Source organism: Gopherus flavomarginatus, chromosome 3 (genome assembly GCF_025201925.1).
Source record: "Gopherus flavomarginatus isolate rGopFla2 chromosome 3, rGopFla2.mat.asm, whole genome shotgun sequence".
NCBI lineage: Eukaryota > Metazoa > Chordata > Testudines > Testudinidae > Gopherus > Gopherus flavomarginatus.
In genome coordinates this window covers 136,937,338-136,962,037 of record NC_066619.1, presented here as the reverse complement: position 1 = coordinate 136,962,037, position 24,700 = coordinate 136,937,338, and the positions used below count along the sequence as shown (strand labels likewise).

The window sequence follows — 24,700 nt, the reverse complement described above, 5'->3', positions numbered from 1 at the left end:
AGTTACACGTCTCTAATCCCGTGTAGATAGCGCTACATCAGCAGGAGGCCTTCGCCTGCCAACATAGCCATCCGAGACAATATTGATTTAAGCAATTGAACTATGCTGTGCTCATATGCACTTCCCTCAGTTACTGGGGGGTCTGCTGCTGTTCACCATGGCCAAGTGGAGACTTTAAATCACTGCTGTGTCTTTGTTAGCATGGCCAGTAAATTGGAGAGTTCTCTCCTATTGACAGAGCTGCACTTGAACTTTCTCCATATCATCATGGAAGGATGAGGAAAAGCAAAGCTGAAGTGAGAAATTATGACTTTAGCAAATGGTCATTTGTCTTAAATTCTCCAATAAATCTGAGCCGAACTAATATCTAATTGTGTGACCACATAGCCATCAAGAAAGACAGAAACCCAGATCACAGAGAGATAGAATACATGACAATGAAAGTGTAAATTGAAATTCCAGAGCAGGTTCCATCTAATTATTTAGAATCAGGACAAGAGATTCTCCCATCACATTCTCCTCTGATCCATTCAAACATATTTCATTGAGCACTGTCTCAACAGTCAGTTATGTTATTTACAACATGTTTAGTATCCTAGCATTCCCATAATGGGGGAAAAAGCAGCCGCCTTGCCAGAACTGGCTTGACCAATAGATGGAATCTGAGATTTAAACTCGAAATGATCACACTGCATTTAGGGTCCATTTGAATTCCCCTTCTCAGTCTTTGATACTTTCATCTCCAATCATAGCAACTCTGGTATAGGATTAAACAAGTCAAAGCATCATCTCCAAGCACACACAACTGAGAACACTTCATCACATGACACTTTGAGAAGTGGAGGGGTAGAATGTGATGATGATAAACTCTGCCTGGCTCAGACAAAAGGTAACAGTTCTGCCATGATGGGGAAGGAGGGAATCTCTGAGTCACCCCATCTCCTTCCAAGTATCAGAGGGGTAGCTGTGTTAATCTGGATCTGTAACATATGACACAGAGTCCTGTGGCACGTTGTAGACTAACAGCCATATTGGCTCATAAGCTTTCGTGGGTGAATCCCCACTGTCAGATGCATGTAGTGGAAATTTCCAGAGGCGGGTATAAATAAGCAGGCAAGAATCAGTCTAGAGATAAGGAGGTTAGTTCAATCAGGGAGGATGAGGCCCTCTTCTAGCAGTTGAGGTGTGAACACCAAGGGAGGAGAAACTGCTTCTGTAGTTGGCTAGCCATTCACAGTCTGTTTAATCCTGGGCTGATGGTGTCAGATTTGCAGATAAACTGCTGAGCTCCAGTTACTCTTTGAAGTCTGGCCCTGAAGTATTTTCTGCTGCAGGATGGCTACTTTTAAGTCTGCTATTGTGTGTCCAGGGGGATTGAAGTGTTCTTCTACAGGTTTCTGTATATTGCTTATGCTCCAATACGTATTTTAGTTTATAAGGTGCCACAGGACTCTGTTGCTTTTTACATCTCCTTCCAGTACCACAGAGGCTGAAATGACACTTTTTTCCTGCCCCTGCTCCTCTTCATTTAAATTTAATATGAAAAAGTTCCCATTATAACTGCTCTTCAGCAGAGCATGAGAACAACTGGCAATGATACAATCTGTATCACTGGTGACTAACAATAACTTGGCAATAGGAGGACTGGTATAAATGTGATGCTCCCTGGTTCCTGATAGGAAGGGCACATTAGAATTACTCATGGGAGAATGGAGTTGATAGAAAGGACAAATGAGTCCACCTCAAAGAGGTCAAACTGGAAAATGCAAAAACAGGTCACTCACTCATCTGGGCAAAGTGAGGGTTATCGGTGCTTCAAACAGCTTTTAAAAGTTAATCTGTGGGAATCAGGAAAGTATTAAAGTATTGATAGCCCTAGAGAGTTTTATGGTGTTGATCCCCCTTGCAGATTCTCTGATGGCTCACATGGGCTCAGTGGCAAGACAAGGTTTTCCCACTCTCACCGCTTCCACTGGGTCGCATACCTGTGTGGATTCTCTGATGTCTGCAAAGGCCTGAGCTGCTAGCGAATCTTTTCCCACAGTAACTGCAATTGTAGGGCCTCTCCCCTGTGTGTCTTCCGAGATGCAAAATAAGGTTTGAATTGGAACTGAAGCTTTTCCCACACTCACTGCATTTATAGGGCCTCTCCCCTGTGTGGATTCTGAGATGGGTAATAAGGCTTGACTTGGAAGTGAAGCTTTTCCCACACTCACTGCATTTAAAAGGCCTCTCCCCTGTGTGGATTCTCTTATGTTGAGAAAGGCAAAAGCTGTGAGTGAAACTTTTCCCACATTCACTGCATTCATAGGGCCTCTCCCCTGTGTGGATTCTCTGATGCCTAGTAAGTTGAAAGCTGTGAGTGAAGCTTTTCCCACACTCACTGCATTCAAAAAGCCTCTCCCCTGTGTGGATTCTCCGATGTTTGCAAAGGCCTGAGCTGCTAGTGAAGCTTTTCCCACACTCACGGCATTCATAGGGCTTCTCACCTGTGTGGATTCTCTGATGCGCAGTGAGGTTATAGCTGTAAGTGAAGCTTTTCCCACACTCACTGCATTCATAGGGCTTCTCCCCTGTGTGGATTCTCTGATGCGTAGTGAGGTGATAGCTGTCAGTGAAGCTTTTCCCACACTCACTGCATTCATAGGGGTTCTCCCCTGTGTGGATTCTCTGATGCGCAGTGAGGTTATAGCTGTCAGTGAAGCTTTTCCCACACTCACTGCATTCATAGGGCTTCTCCCCTGTGTGGATTATCTGATGCCTAGTAAGGTGATAGCTGTCAGTGAAGCTTTTCCCACACTCACGGCATTCATAGGGCCTCTCCCCTGTGTGGATTCTGAGATGGGTAATAAGGCTTGACTTGGAAGTGAAGCTTTTCCCACACTCACTGCATTTAAAAGGCCTCTCCCCTGTGTGGATTCTCTGATGTTGAGAAAGGTCTGAGCTGTAAGTGAAGGTTTTTCCACACTCACTGCATGTATTTTTCCTCTTTCCCATGAGGATTTCCTGATGTGTTGTGGTTTCCTTGACGCTCCGAGTTCCCCAACAGGAAATAAATTTACCCATTTTCTCCCCTGCCTGCTTTCCTTGCTCTCTTTCTGGTCTGTGCTGAATCTCACAGGAGTTTTCCTGCTCATGACTCCTGGACACATTCCTTTTTGATCTTTGCGATAATTCTCTGTGTTCAGCCACTTGCTCAACATTTTCCTGCTGAGAATTCTGCTCCTCTTTCTCACGTACCACTGCGTCACCTGCTGTGATAGAGACAGAAACCTCAAACAGGGATAGAGAGGGGAAGGCCAAAACAAACCAAATGCTTGAGAGAGGGCAAATAAAAACAAGAACTGAACTCCTCCAAACTCTTCCCCTAAACAGGAGAGAGGAGGGGATCAATTTGGCCCTCATATCCCATCCAAATTCACAGGGGGAAGGGAGGAAACTACTGCCTGGTGTCTGCTAGGGTCTACAGGAAGCCATGAGCTATATTTACCCTAAGGATACGACCCCTGCTAGGGACAATAATGAACTGAGAAACCTTCCAAAGGCATTGTAGGACATCCCAGATGTTTCCTTCAGGCACTTAGAGATTCTGAGTTGGTTTAATCTTTCCTCACCTGTGCAGGCAACTCTCTGGATCTCTCTTTCCTCTGAACCCTGGAGGTCTGGGACCCATGGCTCTTCCCCTTGTTCCAGATGGGAAATTATAGGAGGTCTGGAAACTGGAAACCCTGCTCAGATGAAAGAAAACAAAGGAGTTCAGTTGATTTCATATGACTGTGTCATAAAAAAAACACTATTAATTTAACTTCAGTGCTTAGTGTGACCCAGCATGCCTGGGGCAGTCCACGTTCATAGAATCATAGATTATTAGGGTTGGAAGGGACCTCAGAAGATCATCTAGTCCAACCCCCTGCTCAAAGCAAGACCAATTCCCAACTAAGTCCCCAAATGGCCCCCTCAAGGATTGAACTCACAACCCTGGGTTTAGCAGGCCAGTGCTTAAACCACTAAGTTATCCCTCCCCCCATTGAAAATGCCAAGATCAGGGCAGGCTGAAAAAGGGAGAGCAGATGCTCCCAAAACTGGTGGTTAACATGGAAGTTAAATTCACCCATCAGTCACCAACTGTGCTTCTGATACCCCACATTGATTATAGAGAAACTGAAAAAAAGACATCACACGGCCCCCTTTACTGCATTCCAGTTCTCTGACTCCCGATCAGCACCTCGGTCCGGCACCGTGAGAGTTTATTTAAAAACTGCTCACATAAAACAAGTGTTCTTCTGACCCCAGAGTCAGCAACATTACCAGGTCTGTATAGGTTTGGATCTTACCCAGAATACTTTGATGCCAGCCAACCCTTAGCTTCTAAACTAAAGCTTTATTATAAAAAGGAAAGAAAAAGGAAGTTGTTTGTCATGGTACAATTCCCCACTCTGAACCTTAGCGTCCAAAAGAGGTACCAGCATGAATTCCTCCAAGCTTAATCACCAGCTTAGAACCTGTAGCGCTGCCACCAAACAGGAATTCCAGTGCCTGGTACACTCTGGTCCCCTCAAAACCTTACCCGGGGACCCCCAAGACCCAGACCCTCTGGATCTAAATACAGGGAAAGTAAACCCTTTCCCCCACCGTCGCCTCTCCCAGGCTTCCCCTCCCTGGGTTTCCCTGGAAGACCACTGTGATTCAAACTCCTTGAATCACAAAACAGAGAGGAAAATTCACCTTCCCCCCTTCCTTCTCTTTCCCTCTCCAAGACTCTCCCTGAGAGAGACAGTAATCCTGACACAGAGAGAAACCAGCCTCTCTCTCCCCATTCCCTCCTTTCTCCCCACCAGTTCCCTGGTGAATTCAGACCCAGTCCCCTGGGGGTCTCACAAGAATAAAAAAAAACAATCAGCTTCTTAAACAAGAAGAACTTTTAATTAAAGAAAGAAAAACAATAAAAATTATCTTTGTAAATTTAAGATGGATTAGGTACAGGGTTTTTCAGTTATAGACACTGGGAATATCCTCCCAGTCTAAATATACAACTACAAATTAAACTCCTTCCAGCCAAATACACATTTGCAAATAAAGAAAACAAACATAAGCTTAACTCGCTATCTACCTAGTACTTACTATTTGGAATCTATAAGAACCTGTATCAGGGAGATTGGAGAGAAACCTGGTTGCACGTCTGCTCCCTCTGAGCCCCTAGAGTGAACAACAACCAAAAACTAACAGCACACACAGAAACTTCCCTCCCTCAAGATTTGAAAGTATCCTGTCTCCTGATTGGTCCTCTGGTCAGGTGACAGCCAGGCTACTGAACTTGTTAACCCTTTACAGTCGAAGAGATATAAAGTACTTCTGTGCTATTAACTTTTCTTATGTGTTTATGCCATTTTAACAATGTCATAAACACATAAGAAAAGTTAATGGGAACACAGTTTATGGGGAAACAGTCAGATGCATTCAGAAATCTATATATCTGGTTCTTAGCAGTATTGGTAATAAAGGTAATAACTGGAGATATACCAATCTCCTAGAACTGGAAGGGACTTTAAAAGGTCATTGAGTCCAGCCCCCTGCCTTCACTTGCAGAACCAATTTTGGCCCCAGCTCCCTAAGTGGCTCCCTCAAGGACTGAACTCACAACCTTGGGTTTAGCAGGCCAAGGCTCAAATATCCCTCCCTCTCAGATGAGTGAGTTTCTAGCTTGAAAGGCTCTCTGGTACACATCAACATCATTCAGTCCTTTGTTCCAGCGTTCAGTTTGTAGAGAAGTTGCTCCAGAGGTAGGAAGAGGGATTGAAGACAAAATGGAGATGATGCAGCTGCCCTTTATATTCATAGACTCACAGGTCAGAAGGGACCAATATGATCATCTAGTCTGACCTCCTGCACAAAGCAGGTCACAGAACCCTACCCATCCACTTCTTTAACAAACCTCTAACCTATGTCCGAGTTATTGAAGTCTTCAAATTGTGGTTTGAAGACCGCAAGCTGCAGAGAATCCACCAGCAAGTGACCCATGCCCCACGCTGCAGAGGAAGGTGAAAAACCTCCAGGGACTCTGCCAATCTGCCCCAGAGAAAAATTCCTTCCCGACCCCAAATATGGTGATCAGCTAAACCCTGAGTATGTGGGCAAGATTCACCAGCCAGTACTCAGGAAAGAATTCTCTATAGTAACTCAGATCCCATCCCATCCAACATCCCATCACAGACCCTTGGGCAGACTTATCTGCTGATAATCAAAGATCAATTGCCAAAATTAAACTATCCTATCATACCATCCCTTCCATAAATTTATCAAGCTTAGTCTTAAAGCCAGATGTGTCTTTTGCCCTCACTACTCCCCTTGGAAGGCTGTTCCAGAACTTCACTCCTCTAATGGTTAGAAACCTTCATCTAATTTCAAGTCTAAACTTCCTAATGTCCAGTTTTTACCCATTTGTCCTTGTGTCTACATTGGTCGTAAGTTTAAATAATTCCTCTCCCTCCCTAATGTTAATCCCCCTGATATATTTATAAAGACCAAGCATATCCCCCTGCAGCCTTCTTTTGGCTAGGCTAAACAAGCCAAGTTCTTTGAGTCTCCTTTCATAAGGCAGGTTTTCCATTCTTTGGATCATCCTAGTAGCCCGTCTCTGAACCTGTTCCAGTTTGAATTCATCCTTCTTAAATATGGGAGACCAGAACTGCACACAGTATTCCAGATGAGGTCTCACTAGTGCCTTATATAACAGTACTAACACCTCCTTATCTTTGCTGGAAATACCTCGCCCGATGCATCCTAAAACTGCATTTGCTTTTTTAACGGCCATATCGCATTGGCAGCTCATAGTCATCGTGTGATCACCCAATACTTCAAGGTCCTTCTCCTCCTCTGTTGCTTCCAACTGATGTGTCCCCAATGTATATCTAAAATTCTTATGATCAATCCCTAAGTGCATGACCTTGCACTTTTCACTATTAAATTTCATCCTATTACTATTACTCCAGTTTACAAGGTCATCCAGATCTTCCTGTATGATATCCCGGTCCTTCTCTGTGTTAGCAATACCCCCAGTTTTGTGTCATCCGCAAACTTTATTAGCACATTCCCGCTCTTTGTGCCAAGGTCAGTAATAAAAAAGTTAAATAAGATTGGTCCCAAAACTGATCCTTGAGGAACTCCACTAGTAACCTCCTTCCAGCCTGACAGTTCGCCCTTCAGTATAACTCGGAGTCTCTCCTTTAACCAGTTCCTTATCCCCTTACAATTTTCATACTGATCCCCATCTTTTCCAATTTAACTAATAATTCCCCATGTGGAATCGTTTCAAATGTCTTACTGAAATCGAGGTAAATTAGATCTACTGCATTTCCTTTGTCTAAATAATCTGTCACCTTCTCAAAGAAGGAGATCAGGTTGGTTTGGCACGATCTACCTTTTCTAAAACCATGTTGTAATTTGTCCCAATTACCATTGATCTCAATGTCCTTAACTACTTTCTCCTTCAAAATATTTTCCAAGACCTTACGTACTACAGATGACAAACTAACAGGCCTATAGTTACTCAGATCACTTTTTTTCCCTTTCTTGAAGATAGGAACCATGTTAGCAATTCTCCAGTCATACAGTACAACCCCTGAGTTTACTGATTCATTAAAAATTCTTGCTAATGGGCTTGCAATTTCATGCGCCAGGTCCTTTAATATTCTTGGATGAAGATTGTCTGGGCCCTCCGATTTTGTCCCATTAAGCTGTTCAAGTTTAGCTTCTGCCTCAGATGTGGTAATATCCATCTCCATATTCTCAATCCTGTTTGTCATCCTTCCATCATCCCCAAGCTCCTCATTAGCCTTATTAAAGACTGAGGCAAAGTACTTATTTAGATATTGGGCCATGCCTAGGTTATCCTTAACCTCCGCTCCATCTTCAGTGTTTAGCGGTCCCATTTCTTCTTTCTTTGTTTTCTTCTTATTTATATGGCTATAGAACCTTTTATTATTGGTTTTAATTCCCTTTGCAAGGTCCAACTCCACACGGCTTTTAGCCTTCCTCACTTTATCCCTACATGTTCTGACCTCACTAAGGTAGCTTCCCTTGCTAATCCCACCTTTCTTCCACTCCTTGTAAGTTTTCTGCTTTTTCTTAATCACCTCTCTGAGATGCTTGCTCATCCAGCTTGGTCTACAACTCCTGCCTATGGTTTTTTTCCCCTTTCTTGGGATGCAAGCTTCTGCAGTTGCGACTAAAGTAATTCCAGGCCTCCTCCGCATTTAGATCCACAAGTTCTTCAGTCCAATCCACTTCCCTAATTAATTTCTTTAATTCTTTAAAGTCAGCACTTGAGAAGTCAAAAACCCTAGTCCCAGATCTATTTTTGTTTATCCGTCCATCTAGTCTGAACTGAATTAGCTCATGAGCACTCGAACCAAAGTTGTCCCCTACAACCATTTCTTCTATGAGGTCCTTACTGCTCACCAAAACCAAATCTAAAATGGCATCCCCTCTTGTTGGTTCTTCAGCTACTTGGTGAAGAAATCCATCTGCTATCACATCCAAAAAAATCTGAGCCCTATTATTCTTGCTAGCACTTGTCCTCCAATCTGTATCTGGGAAGTTAAAGTCTCCCATGATCACACATTTCCCATTAGTGTTTACTTCATTAAAAACATTAAAGAGGTCTCTATCCATATCCAAATTAGATCCCGATGGTCTGTAGCACACCCCAAGCACTATCTCAGGGGAGGCTCTAGTAGCTTTCTTTCCCAGTGTGACTTTTGCCCAGACAGACTATGTCTTATCCATTCCATCACTTATTTCTTTACAGTTAACCTCTTCATTGATGTACAATGCTACTCCACCGCCACCTTTGCCTTTATTTCTGTCTTTCCTAAACAGCACATAGCCTTCAATACCTGTACTCCAGTCATGACTACTATTCCATCATGTTTCTGTTATCACTATAATATCCAGTTTCAATTCCTGCATCAGTAGCACTAGTTCCTCCATTTTATTTCCTAGGCTTCTCGCATTAGTGTACAAACATTTTATTTTTTGCCGTTTAGGTTCACTGACATTCTTCACTCTGTTAGGCATAGACATTCTACCACCAGTATCACCTGTTAGTTTGGTATCAACACTACCCTTCCTCCTTATGTCAATTCTTCTGTCCATGGCTGTATCCCCTTTTACTTTGTTTACTTCCCTCTCAAGGTTAAATTCCGGCCTGGAGATCACCTGAACATCTCCCAACCATCTCCCCCAAATTCCTAGTTTAAACACTCTTATCAGTTGGGCGAGCCTCCATCCTAGAAGTCTATTTCCCTCCTTACTCAGGTGAAGTCCATCCCGAGAGAACAGTCTTCTGTCCGTAAATGCTTCCCAATGACAGTACATCCCAAAGTCTTCCTGATAGCACCACTGCCTGAGCCATCTGTTGATTGCTATAATCTTGTCACACCTTTGTTGTCCTTCTCTAGGAACCGGCAGAATCCCACTGAAGATCACCCGAGCCTCGATTTCCTTAAGCGTCTTCCCCAGTCTAGCATATTCTCCCTTCATACGTTCCAGCGAGAAACTAGCCAAATCAGTCGTTCCCACATGAAGGACAATCAGTAGATTCTTTCCCACTAGGATCCTTTTCAGCCTCAGGTTCACATCCTGTATCTTAGCACCAGGCAGACAGCACACCCTTCTGTTCTCCTGATCAGCTCTAGTTACAGGCCTGTCTATTCTTCTCAGTAAGGAGTCTCCAATCACGTAGACCTGCCTTTTCCTAGTGACAGTGTGATTCTCTGGTCTACCCTCTGCACCCACTGGCTGCAAGTCCTCTCCATTCCTATTCACCCTTACAATCCTCCTGGGGCTGATATTTGGTGTTGCTTCCATTGACTCCTCCCCTCCTCTTGTAGGACTATCAGCTCTTCTCTTTTTCCTTGCCCTCTCTCCTTCAGCGACCACCTGCTGTGCCCCTTCTTCATTTTCCAACTCTGCATACCTCTTCCTGAGCTCTATTTCTCCTTCACTGGCCCGTCTTTTCCTCTGCCTGGTTCTCTTAGTCACATGCTTCCACTGTCCTCACCCAGCAACCTCTCCTCTGAATTCTTTGGTCCTGCTTCCATCTGCACGGCTGAGCTTATCCCTTCAGCCCCCTCGTGTCTGTGTTCCATCATCTGCTCAAAACCCCTTCTAACTTCAGAGTTTCCACCTGCATCTCCAGTTCTATGATCTTTTCTTCCATCAGCTCTATCAGGCAGCAGTTCACGCAGATGAAACTCTTTTCAGGTACCCCCTCCAGGATCATGTACATGCCGCAGCTTCCGCATCCAGTCATCCTCATTGTGTCTTTCACTGCTGCCTCTGTATCAGTCACAGCCTTCCCACCTAGTGCCTGGTAATCCAAGACACACAACACAAACCCCCCAAGAGGCACCGGAACACTGGCAAACCACCACCCACTCCCTTAACTAGCCTGTGGGTTCCTCTGTCTTCGTCTCCCCCGCAACCTCTCCCTGTAAACTCCCTCTGAAACTCCCGTTTCCAGCTCTGTTTGCTGGCTGCTGTGCCACTGCCTGACTGGCTGGCTACTTTTATAGGACCCCTAATCAGGTAAGCCCGCCCCCTTATCAGGGCTCAGCTGCTCTCCCAGCACACGGCCCCTAGCAGCCTCCTTTTGCCAAGTGGCTTCTACTTCCTGTGTCTCAAACACAAGCTTCACAGCACATGGCATGGAAAAGCCTTGGAGGTCTCAGTACATAGGCATACCCCTGCATGTCTTGCTGACTCAATAGGTGTATCCCCTTGATCCTTTCCATGGGTTCATTGTACAGCTGATGACCCCGGATGGGCCACTGAACAGGCTGGGCAGTGCTGATGCCAATATGTCTGGGGGTGTCACTCAGAAAACCTACACAAGTCTGGAATACAGACATACCCTACATATCTATAACTCACAATACAAAAATAGAAACAAGATTATCAAATGAGGAAAATCATAACATTTTCATTGACACCTTACATGGCATATCTAGCATGATTCATTGCAATTTCATCATATTAGTATTTATAATAAAATAATATAAAGTGTCTCTCAATTCTATTAAATGACACTGTATGAACCAGTGAATTCCCAGGACCGGTTCCCCAAGTGTTTGAAGATGCCGAACACCTTTCTTGTGAGGGACTGAAATACCCACATATATGTTAGGAACACACAGACAGACACTGTGCAAGTCTGTGCCCCTATGTTCACTCTTCTAGAAAATTATGATCAATTTTGTTCATAGTATGTGTCAGGGCTGAATCTCCACTCTGTCACTCTGAGTGCAGAAAGTGGGGGCCCGCCAGGATTCTAAAAATTAATTTGTGCAACTCTAGGCTTGTATTAAACCCCCAAAGTTACAGCTTTTCTCTGACCTTGGCTCGGTAAATGCTGCCACCACCCAAATTCAAAAAACTCCAAACCCTTGGACCCAGGAAGGAGCACTTGAGAATTCTTCCCTCTGGGGTGCCCTCAAGCCCTTTCACCTCCCCTCCGGGAAAGAGCTGAGAAAGAAAACAAAGGAAATTAGCTGTGGCTACTAGATAATCAACAACATGCACGAACCTCTTAGGACACCATAAATCCAATCCTGTTCTTAAAAGAGGTAAATTTTATTAAAATTGAAAAGGAAAACAATACATCTGGAACTCAGGCTTCGGCTAGAAACAATTTTTGCACGCACCCAAAATAGCTTTCTTGGGGGTTCAGCTTAAAGCTTAGAAGCAAACAGAAGCATCTGGGATAGCACAGAGGAGCTCCAAAAGCCACAATAAAAAATATAAACCTGATTGTGTCTGTCTAAACATTCTCTGTCCAAATCATTTCTTCTAGGTATGGAAGATGAATTTTCAAACCTGCTTCAAGCCATACACAGCATTGCTACTCTGTGTCGACTTCTCTGCAGAACAACAGACAAAGGGAAAGTTACTGTCCCATTTAAAAAAGTTCAAGCCTTTCCATTGGCTCTTTTGGTCAGGTGCCCACTCCTTTTCTTTTACCTGTGGGCTTGTTAACCCTTTACAGGTAAAGCAAGCAGAGAAATCACACCAACAAGGATTTTACAGCAATCTGGCTGGCTGGGTGTTTATAAAAGAGAGATCCCTCCCTTCCCCTTCATTTATCACTGTATGGCTTGTGAGGTAACATTTGAAAAGACAATCTACTGAATACCCTCCTTAAAATGTGTAACAACATTGTATGTAAAGTGATGTGATTTTATGGTATGATATTACTGAAAAAGTTGCAACCCTAACCCTAAGTTCTTCAGAGACAGCAAGGCAAACAGCTGGTCAAACAGCCATTCTTCAGGAGGGAGAAGGTGTGAAGAAGACATGTACATTCCATCACAGAGACCACTTGAAGCTCCTATCTACAACAGCCTGTCACCATGACTCAGCTGAGAACTGAATTTGTTTCTAGTACAAAGGACTGAATTATAAAAAAAAAGAGGTGAGGAAAATGCATGAGACACTCTCTTCTCTTTCCCTCTGCTTATGACATCTCCTGAAGAACTGAATGTGGGCAGCAGGGGCAGGTTAGAGGGATTCCTGGCTGAAAGGAAAGCCGGCCTGTCTCAGCACATGGTGAAAGAAACATTCGTTTTATATCCGGTTTAGCTTGTTAAGTTAAACATTAGTTTGTGTTTTCTCTTGCATTTCTTTTGTAAACAAGTCTGACTTTTATGCCTTATTACTTGTAGTCACTGAAAATCTCTTTTTTCCACCGTAGTTAACAATCTTAGTTTATTGTTTTATCTAACCAGTGTGGTTGGATTAAAGTGTGTTGAAAACTCCATTTGGAACAACAACCCTGGTGCATGTCATTTTCCACAGATGAAATAAGATTTCAGATGAGCTCCCATTGTTCAGTAGTGTGCTGGACAGGACAAGATGCACATGTCTGGGAGCAGAGAATTTTCTGGGGTTCTCCTGTGGGGTACTGTAATTCGGGAGTCACTGACTAGCAGCACCCAACACTGTAACTTACTGCCAGCTATACATGCTGGAGACTGTGTGTTAACTGCCCTGGAGTGGCTAGTCTCACAGTGGAGCAGTGTAAAAGGCACCCCAGCCTGGGGAATTGAGGGGACACAGCTGTTCAACACTCCAGATTGTACTATGCTTAATGTCACAGACACTCAATTTCAAAGTCTCCTAAAACACACAGAAAATAAATCCACATCCCAAAAATCAAAGTCTCCAGACAGACAGCAAATCTCTCTAGCTCTGCTTCTTGCTGACAGACGGGTGCAGAGACAAAGAGAGAGTCCCACGGAAGCGTGGGACACAGTGGAGAAAGGGAACAGGAAAGGCAGGGATATCGTTGAATGCAGGATCTCAGTAGTACTAGATGTCAGGGTAGCACATAGTGCAGCCCATTGGAAAACATAATCCCAAATAGATATATAAAATGATGGGGTCTAAATGAGTCATTTTCATTGATTTATAAAAGGGCAATAAGATATTCTCTGTATTATTGTCTAACTCTTTTTAAAGGATTCCTAATATCCTGTTAGCTTTTTTGACTTCTGCTGCACACTGCTGGATGTCTTCAGAGAACTTCCCACAATGACAAAAAGATCTTTTTCCTGATTAGTTGTAGCTAAATTAGCCCCCGTCATATTGTATATATACTTGGGGTTATTTTTTCCCACGTGCATTACTTTACAATTATCCACATTAAATTTCATTTGCCATTTTGTTGCCCAATCACATGGTTTTGTGAAATCTTTTTGAAGTTCGTCACAGTCTGCTTTGGCCTTAACTATCTTGAGCAGTTTAGTATCATCTGCAAACTTTGCCATCTCACTGTTTACCCCTTTCTCCAGATCATTTATGAGTAAGTTGAATAGGATTGGTCCTACGACTGACCCATGGGGAACACCACTAGCTACTCCTCTTCATTTTGAAAATTTACCATTTATTCCCACCCTTTGTTCCCTGTCTTTTAACTAGTTCTCAATTCATGAAACGATCTCCCCTCTTATCCAATGATAACTTAATTTATCTAAGAGCCTTTCATAAGAGACCTCGTCAAAGGCTTTCTGGAAATCTAAGTACACTATGTCCACTAGATCCCCCTTGTCCATATGTTTGTTGACACCTTCAAAGAACTCTAATAGATTAGTAAGACATGATTTCCCTTTACAGAAACCATGTTGACTTTTGCCCAACAATTTCTGTTCTTCTATGTGCCTGATAATTTTATTCTTTACTACTGTTTCAACTAATTTGCCTGACACAGATGTTAGACTGACCGGTCTGTAATTGCCAGGATCGCCTCTACAGCCCTTTTTAAATATTGGTGTTACATGAGCAATCTTCCAGTCATTACGTACAGAAGCTGATTTAAAAGACAAGTTACAAACCATAGCTAATAGTTCCCCAATTTCACATTTGAGTTCCTTCAGAGCTCTAGGGTAAATACCATCTGGTTCCGGTGACTTGTTACAGTTAAGTTTATCAATTAGTTCCAAAACTTCCTCTAGCGACACTGCAATCTGTGGCAATTCCTCAGATTTGTCACCCACAAAAGGTTTGGGAATCTCCCTAACATTCTCAGCTGTGAAGACTGAAACAAAGAATGCATTTAGTTTCTCCGCAATGACTTTATCGTCTTTAAGGGCTCTTTTTGTATTTCAATCGTCCAGGGGCCCCACTGGTTGTTTAGCAAACTTCCTGCTTTTGATGTATTTAAAACTTTTTGTTATTACCTTCTGAATTTTTGACTAGCTGTTCTTCAAACTCCTTTTTGGGTTTTCTTATTCATTTTTACACTTAATTTGGCAGTACTTATGCTCCCTTCTATATACACCTCACTAGGATTTGACTTCCACTTTTTAAAAGATGCCTTTTTATTTCTCACTGCTTCTTTTACATGATTAAGCCAAGCCACAGTGGCCCTTTTTAGTGCTTTTGCTGTGTTTTTTAATTTGGGGTATACATTTAAGTTGGGCCTCTAATATTGTGTCTGTGAAAAGCACCCATGCAGCTTACAGGGATTTCACTCTAGTCACTGTAACTTTTAATTTCTGTTTAACTAACCCCCTCATTTTTGCATAGTTCTCCTTTCTGAAATTAAATGCCACAGTGTTGAGCTGTTTTTCCCACCACAGGAATGTTATATTTTGTTATATGATGATCACTATTTCCAAGCGGTGTTATAGTTACCTCTTGGGCAAGATCCTGCGCTCCACTCATAACTAAATGGAGAGCTGCTTCTCCCCTTGCGGGTTCTTGTACCAGCTGCTCCAAGAAACAGTCATTTAGAGTATCGAGAAATTTTGTTTCTGCATTTTGTCCTGAGGTGACATGGACCCAGTCAATATGGGGATCATTGAAATCCCCCACTATTATGGAGTTCTTTATTTTGATAGATTCTCTAATCTCTCTTTGCATTTCATCCTCACTATCACTGTCTTTGACAGATGGTCAATAATAGATTCCTATTGTTATATTCTTATTAGAGCATGGAATTACTATCCATAGAGATTCTATGGAACATGCAGTTTCATTTAAGATTGTTACTTCATTTGAGTCTACATTTTCTTTAACATACAGTGCCACTCCCCTCTCCATCCCCCGAGTATGACCTGCTCTGTCCTTCCGATATATTTTGTACCCTGGAATGATTGTGTCCCATTGATTGTCCCCACTCCACCAGGTTTCTGTGATGCCTGTTATGTCAATATCCTCTTAACATGAGGCACTCTAATTCACCCATCTTATTAGTTACACTTCTAGCATTTGTGTACAAGCACTTTAAAAACTTGTTACTGTTTATTTGTCTGCCCTTCTCTGATGTGTTAGATTCGTATGTGTGTGAATGCTTCTCGTCTGATCTGGCCTTTACTTTATCCTCTTCCAGCCTCTCTTCCTGACTAAAACTAGAAAAATCTCTATCATTACACTTTCCTTTAAGAGAAGTCTCTGTCTGATCCACGTACTCCTCTGCAGCCATTGGCTTTCCCCTCCATCTCTTAGTTTAAAAACTCCTCTGCAGCCTTTTTAATGTTCAGTGCCAGCAGTCTGGATTCACTTTGGTTTAGGTGGAGCCCATCCTTCCCGTACAGGCTCCTCCATCCCCAAAGTTTCCCCAGTTCCTAAAAAATCTAAACTCCATCTCTCTACACCACCATCTCATCAACGCATTGAGACGCCGAAGCTCTGCCTGCCTACCTGGCCCTGCATGTGGAATGGGAGCATTTCTGAGAATGCCACCATAGAGGTCCTGGATTTCAGTCTCTTTCCTAGCAGATTAAATTTGGCCTCCAGGACGTCTCACCTACCCTTCCTTATGTCATTGGTATCTACATGTACCATGACCACTGGCTCCTCCTCAGCACTACACATAAGTCTATCTAGATGCCTTGAGAAATCCGCAACCTACGCACCAGGCCGGCAAGTCACCATACGGTTCTCCTGGTCATCACAAACCCAGATATCCTTGTTTCTAATGATTGAATCGCCCAATACTAACAGCTGCCTTTTCTTAATGACTGGAGTTCCCTCCCCCAGTGAGGTAACTTCAGTGTAAGGGGTTGCCCCAACACTATCTGGAAGGAGTGTCCCAACCATGAGAAGCTTTCCCTCTGCTCCCGTTGACTGCTCTCATTCCCTGGGCCTTTCATCCTCCTCAACAGTGTGGGAGGCTGTCTGTGCTGTCAGTGTGGGAGTTGGGACAATTTTATAGTGTCCCAGAAAGCCTCATGAACATACTTCTCTGCCTCCCTTAGCTCCCCCAGTTCCAACATCCTGGCTTCCAAAGCCTCCACATGGTCTCTGAGGGTCAGGAGCTCCTTGCATCAAATGCGCACACACATACATAAAATAAGAACGGCCGTACTGGGTCAGATAAAAAGGTCCAACTAGCCCAGTATCCTGTCTACCGACAGTGACCAATGCCAGATGCCCCAGAGAGAGTGACTCTGGCAGGCAATGATCAAGTGATCTCTCTCCTACCATCCATCTCTATCCTCTGACAAACAGAGGCTAGGGATATCATTGCTTACCCATCCTGGCTAATAGCCATTGATGGACTTAACCACCATGAATTTATCTAGTTCTCTTTTAAACGCTGTTATAGTCCTAGCCTTCACAACCTCCTCAGGTAAGGAGTTCCACAAGTTCACTGTCCTTCTGTTGATTATGCTGCACTTAAATTTCAGTTTTACTTGAGCAAACAGGAGATATTTGACACTGCGATACGGCTTCTGTGCTTTGTTCCCAAAGTGTTTTGCAGCAGGGGAGGGTCTCTGGTAATGTGTGTGTCACTGGCATATTGGGGTGATGCTGAAACTGGGCAGAGAAGAAGTGGCATTGCGGGGCTAGCCGAACTTAACTCTCCATTTTCCCTACCAAGAACTGAGGGGACAGTAACCCTTACCCAGTGAGGTCACATTCTCATAGTTCTCCTGCATGACATCCCAGTAGAGGGCTCTCTGAGTGGGGTCAAGCAGAGCCCACTCTTCCCTGGTGAAATACACAGCCACCTCCTTGAAGATCACCAGCCCCTGAAAGAGCAAGAGTCCAACACTCAATACCTGCTGCCCCATTCACAGCCCCACTATTTGTGGGGAGAGAAGCCCATCAAAGGGAAGCCCTAGATGGATTGCAGTCAACAAAGTCCCACCCCTACCCTGCTCAGAGCATCCAGAAAACATCAGAGTGAGGGGACAAAGAGAGAGACCCTTATATCTCCCAGCAGATCCATCATACACCTACTAGCCACAGATTGATAGAGGAGAGGGAGGCCTTAGCAGGGACCTGGTAGGAAGCCCAACAGTCTCCTCATTGTGAGGAGCTGGATATGAAGGGAGGGGAATCTCCCCTAACCCTCACTGGTGGGTATCCCCTTCATATCTCACAGCAGCCACTGAGTAGTCGGGTCAGGCTCCAGCATTATGAGTCTGGTCAGTTTTCCCAGTCCCATGTAGCTGGGTTATTTTCTGCACCAGAAACTAGAGCATTCCCACCTCCGAACCTCATGGGTCTGTTCCTAGAAACTAGGCCACTTATTAAACAACTCCCAGCAGGTTTGTCACCCCCTGCCCTCCCTCTCGCCATCCTGTGCATTTCCTGCCCCATGCCAACCTCCAAACTAGACTGTGCAAACCTTCCCATCTCCAGTGCATTTGCTGTCCCTCTCCCTCCTGTAGGAACCCACCAACACCCCCTCAAAAAAATAATCCTTACCAGAGCTGGCTCCACTGCAGCCATTTCTCTTCCCTCTGTCATGGGAAGTTGGGATGAGCTGGAGCGAAACATGGACATCATTCTGCAGCCTGGCAGAGCAAGAAGGGCAGTGGTGGAGGTTTCAGAACAGGTTTTAGTTAATCTGACATCACGATTCCCCCAGGCCCTTTGCCTCCAGACAGACATCCTAGACTCTGCCGTGCTGGGAACATGCTTGATCTCTTTATTACAGTGTAGACCTGGCCCCTTCTGCCAGGCTAAGCCCACAGACACATTTTTTACCTCCCTTCTCCCTCTCCTCACCTCATAACAAAGTCTCTGAACAGAAGACTAGAAAAGAGCAGAACCAAAGGAGTCCCTGTGGGGGATTCCCTCAGACACAGGCCCAACAGCAGTCACACCCCAGCAGGGGGAATAGGGAGTCAAGAACCAGCTTTCCTCTGTCTGAGCCTTCTCTTGTTCACTGGAAAGTGGTTCTGCCCAGGGGTGCAGCAATACCAATGTCTAGGTGGACTAGAGAGCTGGAAATCTCTCTTCCCCCACTCATTTCTCCCACTGCCCCTTTCAGTTTCTCCTTCCTCTGTCCTCTCTCCCTGCCCCTTTGGCTGAGAAAGTCCCATTCCTGGGGGCTTTGCTCTCCCAGGGCTGGATTTTCTCCTGACAATTGCTAATGGGAGGAGAAATGATGAGGGGCTGTTTGTGTAGAGACACTTTCTTGCTAGTCCCCAGCACTTTCCCTGAGGTCTTTCAGTTACCTGGAGACTCTGGCTCAGAACTTGTATTAACAGGGCCCAGGTCTGCCGCAAGGGGCTAATACCAGGTGGAAAAAGTCATCCCCTAGGCTGGGTAGAGAAGCAGGCTTAATTAAGGTCACTTCCCAGCACAGAACCCTGCTGGGGGAGCAGCAGCTGCTAAGCCTGGTCTCCCAGATCACAATGGAGGCTACAGCAGCTGATCCATGTCCACTGGAGCCGTGGGACCAGCGGACCCTCCGCAGCCACACCTGCGGGAGATCCACCGGAGACGTGGGACAGGCAAGTGGCAGGGCGCCCCCCGCACGGCGAAATGTCTAGAGCCGGCCCTGTTCGGCGGCGGGGGGCCCTTCTGTTCCAGGACCAGCTGCCGAAGTGCCCCGAAGACCCTCTTCGGCGGTAATTCGGTGGTGGGGGGTCCCCTCTTCGGGACAATTCGGCGAAGTGTCCCGGAACAGAAGGGCCCCCCACCGCCCAATTACCGCTGAAGACTGAGTTGCTCTTCGGTGGCAGGTCCCGCTTCCGCGGTAATTCACTGGCGGGGGGTCCTTCCACCCCGGAGCAGAAGGACCCTCCCGCCGGCGAAGACCGGGAGCAGAAGAAGCTCCGGGCCCCCCTGGAGCGAGTGAAGGACCCCGCTCCAGGGGCCCCGAAAAGCTCTCGTGGGGGCCCCTGCGGAGCCCGGGGCAAATTGCCCCTCTTGCCCCCCCGCCCCCGGGCGGCCCTGGAATTTGCATCGGGGGAGGGAGGCACAAACAGGAACAGGATCCAATTCACTCCCCCACCCCCGCCCCGGGAATTTCCTGGCTGCCCAGAGACAGCTCAACATCCCCCCCCCCCGCAACCCCGGCTTCGCCCCGCCCCCACAGGCCCCCCGGGCCCCAGCTCCGCCCCCCCATCCCAGCGGGGCGGATCCTGCTGCAGCTCCTGGGGCCGAGGCAGCTCCGAGGCTTCTCCCAGGTTCCCGGGGCCGAGACTCACTGCCCCCCCCCCCCGCGGCCTCTCACTCACCGGCTCACACGGAGGCGGCAGCAGCAGCTTTATCGTCCCTCCCCCACCGGGGCTCCCAAGGAGCATGCGCAGTTTCAGCTGCTGAACCCCTCCCTTAGCTGGGCAGGACAGGGCGGAAGCGCCCCAGTGCACGCTGGGAGTTGTAGTTCCAGACTCTCTCGGGAGCGGAAGTGACGTCAGCGAAGGAGCGGAGACGGAGCGCGAACGCGCGCTGGGAGGTGGGGGTTCTGCCTTGCTCGTGCGGGGCCGTTGGAGTTCTGGGCATGCGCAGATCGCGGCGGGAGAGACCTTCGTTAACCCCCCCTGCCCGGGCTCCGCCTGCGCTGCGGAGCTGCAGCCTCCAGGTACCGGAGCGAGCCCGGGGGGGGCCGGGCGGTGACTCTGCCCCCGTGTCCGGGCCGGGGGGACCCGGCATCTCGCAGCGCCGGGGTCCGCTCCCTGGGGCCCCACTGGGGTCCTTGCGTGGGGGGGGGGCGGACGCGGGACAGGGGCGGGTGGGAAGTGTCGGTGCAGCCCGGACATGGCCGGGGGGGGGAACAGCCGGTGACCCCCGAGGAGAGAAAGGGGGGGCTGAGATCCCCTCGGATTTACCGCTGCCCCCCCCCGTGGGGACCCCCCCGTGCTGCCCCTTTCTCTCTAGAGAGTGTCAGGGACTCTAACCCAGACGGCAAAGTTAGTTGTCTGACCGCGAGAGAGACAGGCAACACCAGCAAGGTCCGATCAAACGCTCTTTATTGACAAGTGCACGCATCAATAGAGAGCAGCTCGTCTCCAGAGAGAACCAGCCCGCTCTTTACATCTTACTATGAGCCTATATAGACAGTTCTGTCGCGTCATAAATTATTCACTGGAGCAACCCACCCCTTTCTTCTAACAACTAGAAACTAGACACTTTCAGTATACATGTTTTACAGCATTAGATGGTTAACAATATCTTAGCAAGCACCAGAAGTTAGGAATGTAGGGGAGTTAAAACAGACAGAGAACTGAACTAAGGAGTGAAAACAGGGAGGCTGGGATTTCTTATCAGTTCTTCAAAGGAACTGTTCCTAACACAGCAGTTCGTACTATATCAGGAATGCAGCCCCTCCCTTATCTCACTTTTTTCCAGCGCTTGTGAGACCTGCTGCTGCTTCTCAGTGTTTTCCACTCAGGGCTTGTCTACATCACAAAGTTGCAGCGCTGGGGAGGGGGTTACAGCGCTGCAACTTAGGAGGTGTACACATCTGCAGGGCATCACCAGCGCTGCAACTCCCTGTTTGCAGCGCTGGCCGTACTCCCGTTTTGTCTCGGGTGTAGAGGATCCAGCGCTGGTGATCCAGCACTGGTAATCAAGTGTAGACACTCACCAGCTCTTTTCTTGACCTCCGTGGAATAAGCAGGTATCCCACCATACCTGAGGAAGCCTCTCCTTCAAGCAGGTCTCCTTCCCTGCGGTTTGCAGGGGGGTTCAGGGAACGCAAGAGCAAACCGCGGGGAAGCTGGTCTCCTTCCCTGCGGTTTGTTCTCGCGTTCCCCGAACCCCCGAGCAAGCAGTTCTCCTTCCCTGTGGTTTGCTCTCGCGTTCCCCGAACCCCCGAGCAAGCAGTTCTCCTTCCCTGCGGTTTGCTCTCGCATTCCCCGAACCCCTGTGCAAGCAGGTCTACTTCCCTGCGGTTTGCTCTCGCGTTCCCCGAACCCCCGTGCAAGCAGGTCTCCTTCCCTGCGGTTTGCAGGGGAGTTCGGGGAACGCGAGAGCAAACCGCGGGGAAGCTTGTCTCCTTCCCCGGTTTGCTCTCGCGTTCCCCAAACCCCTGTGCAAGCAGGTCTCCTTCCCTGCAGTTTGCAGGGGGGTTCGGGGAACGCGAGAGCAAACCGCGGGGAAGCTGGTCTCCTTCCCTGGTTTGCTCTCGCGTTCCCCGAACCCCCTTGAAGCCGCCCAACAGCACTGCTGTGTGGCCACATCTAACACCACTTGCAGCGCTGGTTGCTGTAAGTGTGGCCACTCTGCAGCGCTGGCCCTATACAGCTGTACTAATACAGCTGTAACAACCAGCGCTGCAAAATTATAGATATAGACATACACTCAGGAATTACCCAAAAACCTCTGTTAGCCTGACTTTGGTCAGGTTGGCATACCTGGTTTTGTCTGCAATATCTTTATTCAGGCCTAACAAGAGCAACATCCAAGGTGACCCCCGTGCCCCCAAATCCCTGAGAAGTTCCATGTTCCCCTCCCCCAATTGTGCCCCGTTTTCTCTCCATTTCACCGGTGTCCAGCTCTCACTGTGGCTGGTGGGGGTTCGGGGGGGGGGATCTGGGTCCCTGGCCAGGGACTCGGGGGACTGGGTGCCAGGGAAGATCTGGCAGGACCCTGACTGGGGTTGTGGGGGTGTCTGGGGCCCCTGGCTGTGGGCTCTGGGCTCCGGGTGCTGGGGGTTGTCTGGGGGCTGCTGCTAACCATGATCCTGCTCCATGATCAGTTTCTGCCAGAATCCTGGCTCCAAGCACAGCCAGGCAGCCCCCAGCCAGGCCTCTCACCCTGATAACTTTCTATCCACTTATCAAACACTGTGAGGTGAAATCACACATTTTTCTTTTCTCCCATCTTGAAAACTAGGGAATATTCATGCCCTATCCCCAGCAAGTCCTTGCCCTAGATCTGGGGGGTGAGGGAGGTGGGAAGGGGGTCAGCACTGCCGCACAGTGGTTTCTTGCAAGGCATTCTGGACTCGTTCTTTCTGAAATCTGGTTTCATTGAGAACGTTGTTAATCAGAGTCAGCGCATTGAAAGACAAGGAGTGACTCCAGCTGCACAGTGGGGCAAACGTGATTAGCAATTCTCCCTGTGAGGAGGGACTCTCATTACCTGCTGTCCCCAGAGAGCTAAAGGAGGGAAGCTGCTCAAACGCTCTGTCCCTCTCTGCTCAGGATATTGGGGTTCAGCTTCCTGGGTCAGACGCTGCAGCCTCCGTTGTGATCTAGGAGACCAGGCTTAGCAGCTGCTGCCCTCCCAGTGGGGTTCTGTGCTGGGATGTGATCTTAATTAAAACTTCTCTGCCCGGCCTAGGTGATGACTTTCTCCAGCTGATACTAGCCCCATGGGGCAGACCTGGGCCCTGTTAATGCAAATTCTGAGCCAGAGTCTCCAGGAAACTAAAAGACCTCTGGGAAAGTGCTGGGGACTAGCAAGAAAGTGTCTCTACACAAACAGCCTCTCCTCCCATTAGCAATTGCCAGGAGAAAATCCAGCCCTGGTAGAGCAAAGCCCCCAGGAATGGGACTTTCCCAGCCAGAGGAGCAGGGAGAGAGGACAGGGGAAGGAGAGACTGAAAGGGGCAGTGGGAGAAATGAGTGGGGGGAGAGATTTCCAGCTCTCTAGTCCACCCAGACACAGGTATTGCAGCATCCCTAGGCTGAACCACTTTCCAGTGAACAAGAAACAGCTCAGACAGAGGAAAAGCTGGTTCTTGACTCCATATTCCCCCTGCTGGGGTGTGACTGGCGTGGGGCCGGTGTCCGAGGGAATCCCCCAAAGTGATTCCTTTGGTTCTGCTCTTTTCTAGCCATGTGTTCAGAGACTTTCTTATGGGATGTAGGGTGGGGAAGGGAGGTTAAAAATGTGTCTGTGGGCTTAGCCTGGCAGGAGGGGCCAGGTCTACACTGTAATAAAGAGATCAAGCATTTTCCCCGGATGGCAGATTCTAGAATCTCTGTCTGCAGAGACAGGGCCTTGGAGAATCATCCTGTGAAATTAACTAAAGCCTGTTCTGTAACCCCCACAACTGCCCTTCTCACCCTCCCAGGCTGCAGAATGACGTCCATGTTTCGCTCCAGCTCATCCCATACTCCCATGACACAGGGAAGAGAAATGGCTCCAGAGGAGCCTGTTCAGGTAGGGATTATCAGGGGGTTGCTGGTGGGTTCCTGCAGGAGAGAGAGAGACAGCAAATACAGCGGAGACAGGAAAGTTTGCACAGTCTGTTTGGAGGTTGGAGCGGGGGAGGAAATGCACAGGGTGGAGAAAGGGAGGAGGACAGAATGTGACAAACCTGCTAAGAGTTGTTCAATAAGAAGCCTAGATTCTAGGAACAGACCCATAGGATTTGGAGGTGGAAATGCCCTAATATGTTAAACAGAAAATAACCCACCTACACGGAGCTAGGAAAACTGACCAGACTGCCAGTGCTGGAGCCTGACCCGACTAAGCAGTGGCTCCTGTGAGATATGAAGGAGGCACCCATGAGTCAGGCTTGGGGGATATTCCCCTCCCCTCGTATCCAGCACCTCACAATGGGGAGGGTGGTGTGCTTCCTACCAGGGAGTTCTCCTTTGACCTGGCTAGAGGCTCCACCTCCTCTATTAGTCTGTGGCTAGCAGGTGTGTGATGGATCTGCTGGGAGAGACAAGGGGCTCTCGCTTCATCTCGTCGCCCTGGTGCAGGGATAGGCAACCTATGGCACGCTGCCGAAGGTGGCACATGAGCTGATTTTCAGTGGCACTTACACTGCCTGGGTCCTGGCCATGGGTCTGGGAGGCTCTGCATTTTAATTTAATTTTAAAAGAAGCTGCTTAAACATTTTAAAAACCTTATTACATACAACAGTAGTTTAGATATATATTATAGACTTATAGAAAGAGACATTCTAAAAGCGTTAAAATGTATTACTGGCATGCAAAACCTTAAATCAGAGTGAATAAATGAAGCCTCAGCACACCACTTCTGAAAGGTTTCTGACCCCTGC

General features: G+C 47.2%; 2 protein-coding genes across 2 annotated transcripts in view; one reads left to right on the top strand and one right to left on the bottom strand.

The window, feature by feature from the left end:
- Nucleotides 1–446: 446 nt before the first annotated feature.
- Nucleotides 447–20,089, bottom strand: LOC127048440 (zinc finger protein 436-like). The gene is made up of 5 exons (XM_050948266.1): nt 19,977–20,089; nt 18,214–18,302; nt 17,405–17,531; nt 3,615–3,728; nt 447–3,254 (listed from the first exon to the last, which is right to left on the bottom strand). Exons 2-5 carry the CDS (start codon nt 18,292–18,294, stop codon nt 1,933–1,935), a joined length of 1,644 nt encoding a protein of 547 aa, XP_050804223.1. The 5' UTR covers nt 18,295–18,302; nt 19,977–20,089; the 3' UTR covers nt 447–1,932.
- Nucleotides 20,090–20,230: 141 nt separating this feature from the next.
- LOC127048433 (zinc finger protein 883-like) overlaps nt 20,231–24,700 on the top strand; it is a 291,005-nt gene continuing 286,535 nt past the window's right edge. Inside the window, exons 1-2 of the mRNA XM_050948239.1 lie at nt 20,231–20,320; nt 23,762–23,850. Coding sequence (XP_050804196.1) covers nt 23,770–23,850 — 81 coding nt within the window. The 5' untranslated portion in view covers nt 20,231–20,320; nt 23,762–23,769. The remainder of the gene's footprint in view (nt 20,321–23,761; nt 23,851–24,700) is intronic.